At 36.6% G+C, this 604-nt stretch overlaps 1 protein-coding gene across 1 annotated transcript in view; it reads left to right on the top strand.

Moving 5' to 3' along the window:
* Window positions 1-221: 221 nt before the first annotated feature.
* The window catches only part of EMH_0072400 (uncharacterized protein), a gene marked incomplete at both ends in the record, with an annotated part of 1,934 nt that continues 1,551 nt past the window's right edge, over window positions 222-604 (top strand). Inside the window, one exon of the mRNA XM_013499205.1 lies at window positions 222-281. Within this exon, the coding sequence (XP_013354659.1) occupies window positions 222-281 (60 nt within the window). The remainder of the gene's footprint in view (window positions 282-604) is intronic.

Here is a 604-nt window from a genome sequence, read left to right on the forward strand (position 1 = left end):
AAAAAAAAAAAAAAAAAAAAAAAAAATGAAAAAGTTGCAATGCGGAGGTGCCTATACACCCCAGAAAGGTTTCCGTGCAACTTGCATTCAGATTACCGAAAACAGAAAAAAAAAATATATATTTTTGGTTGATTTGTTTCTTTTTTTTAATTAAATTTATCTTTTTCTGTATTTATTTTTATTTATTTATCGAGAAAACAAAATGAAACGAAAAAATATTCATGTTTCTTCTCTCTACTCTCACAACAATTCAACTCCATCCACCACCACTCAGCAACTCGGTAAGAAACCTCACCTAAACCCTAAACCCTAAACCCTAAACCCTAAACCCTAAACCCTAAACCCTAAACCCTAAACCCTAAACAGATCGGAAGAGCACACGTCTGAACTCCAGTCACCGATGTATCTCGTATGCCGTCTTCTGCTTGAAAAACAACCCTAGACCCTAAAACCTAAACCCTAAACCCTAAACCCTAAACCCTAAACCCTAAACCCTAAACCCAACTTTTGCGGCGGTTTAAACATTCCCGTTTCCTTTATTTTTCTCTATCTCAGAGCTCACAGAAACCGAAACTTCTTCGTTTTATGCTGCCGCACCTTCTCA

The sequence above is a fragment of the Eimeria mitis genome, genomic scaffold (genome assembly GCF_000499745.2).
Source record: "Eimeria mitis Houghton genomic scaffold, Emh_scaff4092, whole genome shotgun sequence".
NCBI lineage: Eukaryota > Apicomplexa > Conoidasida > Eucoccidiorida > Eimeriidae > Eimeria > Eimeria mitis.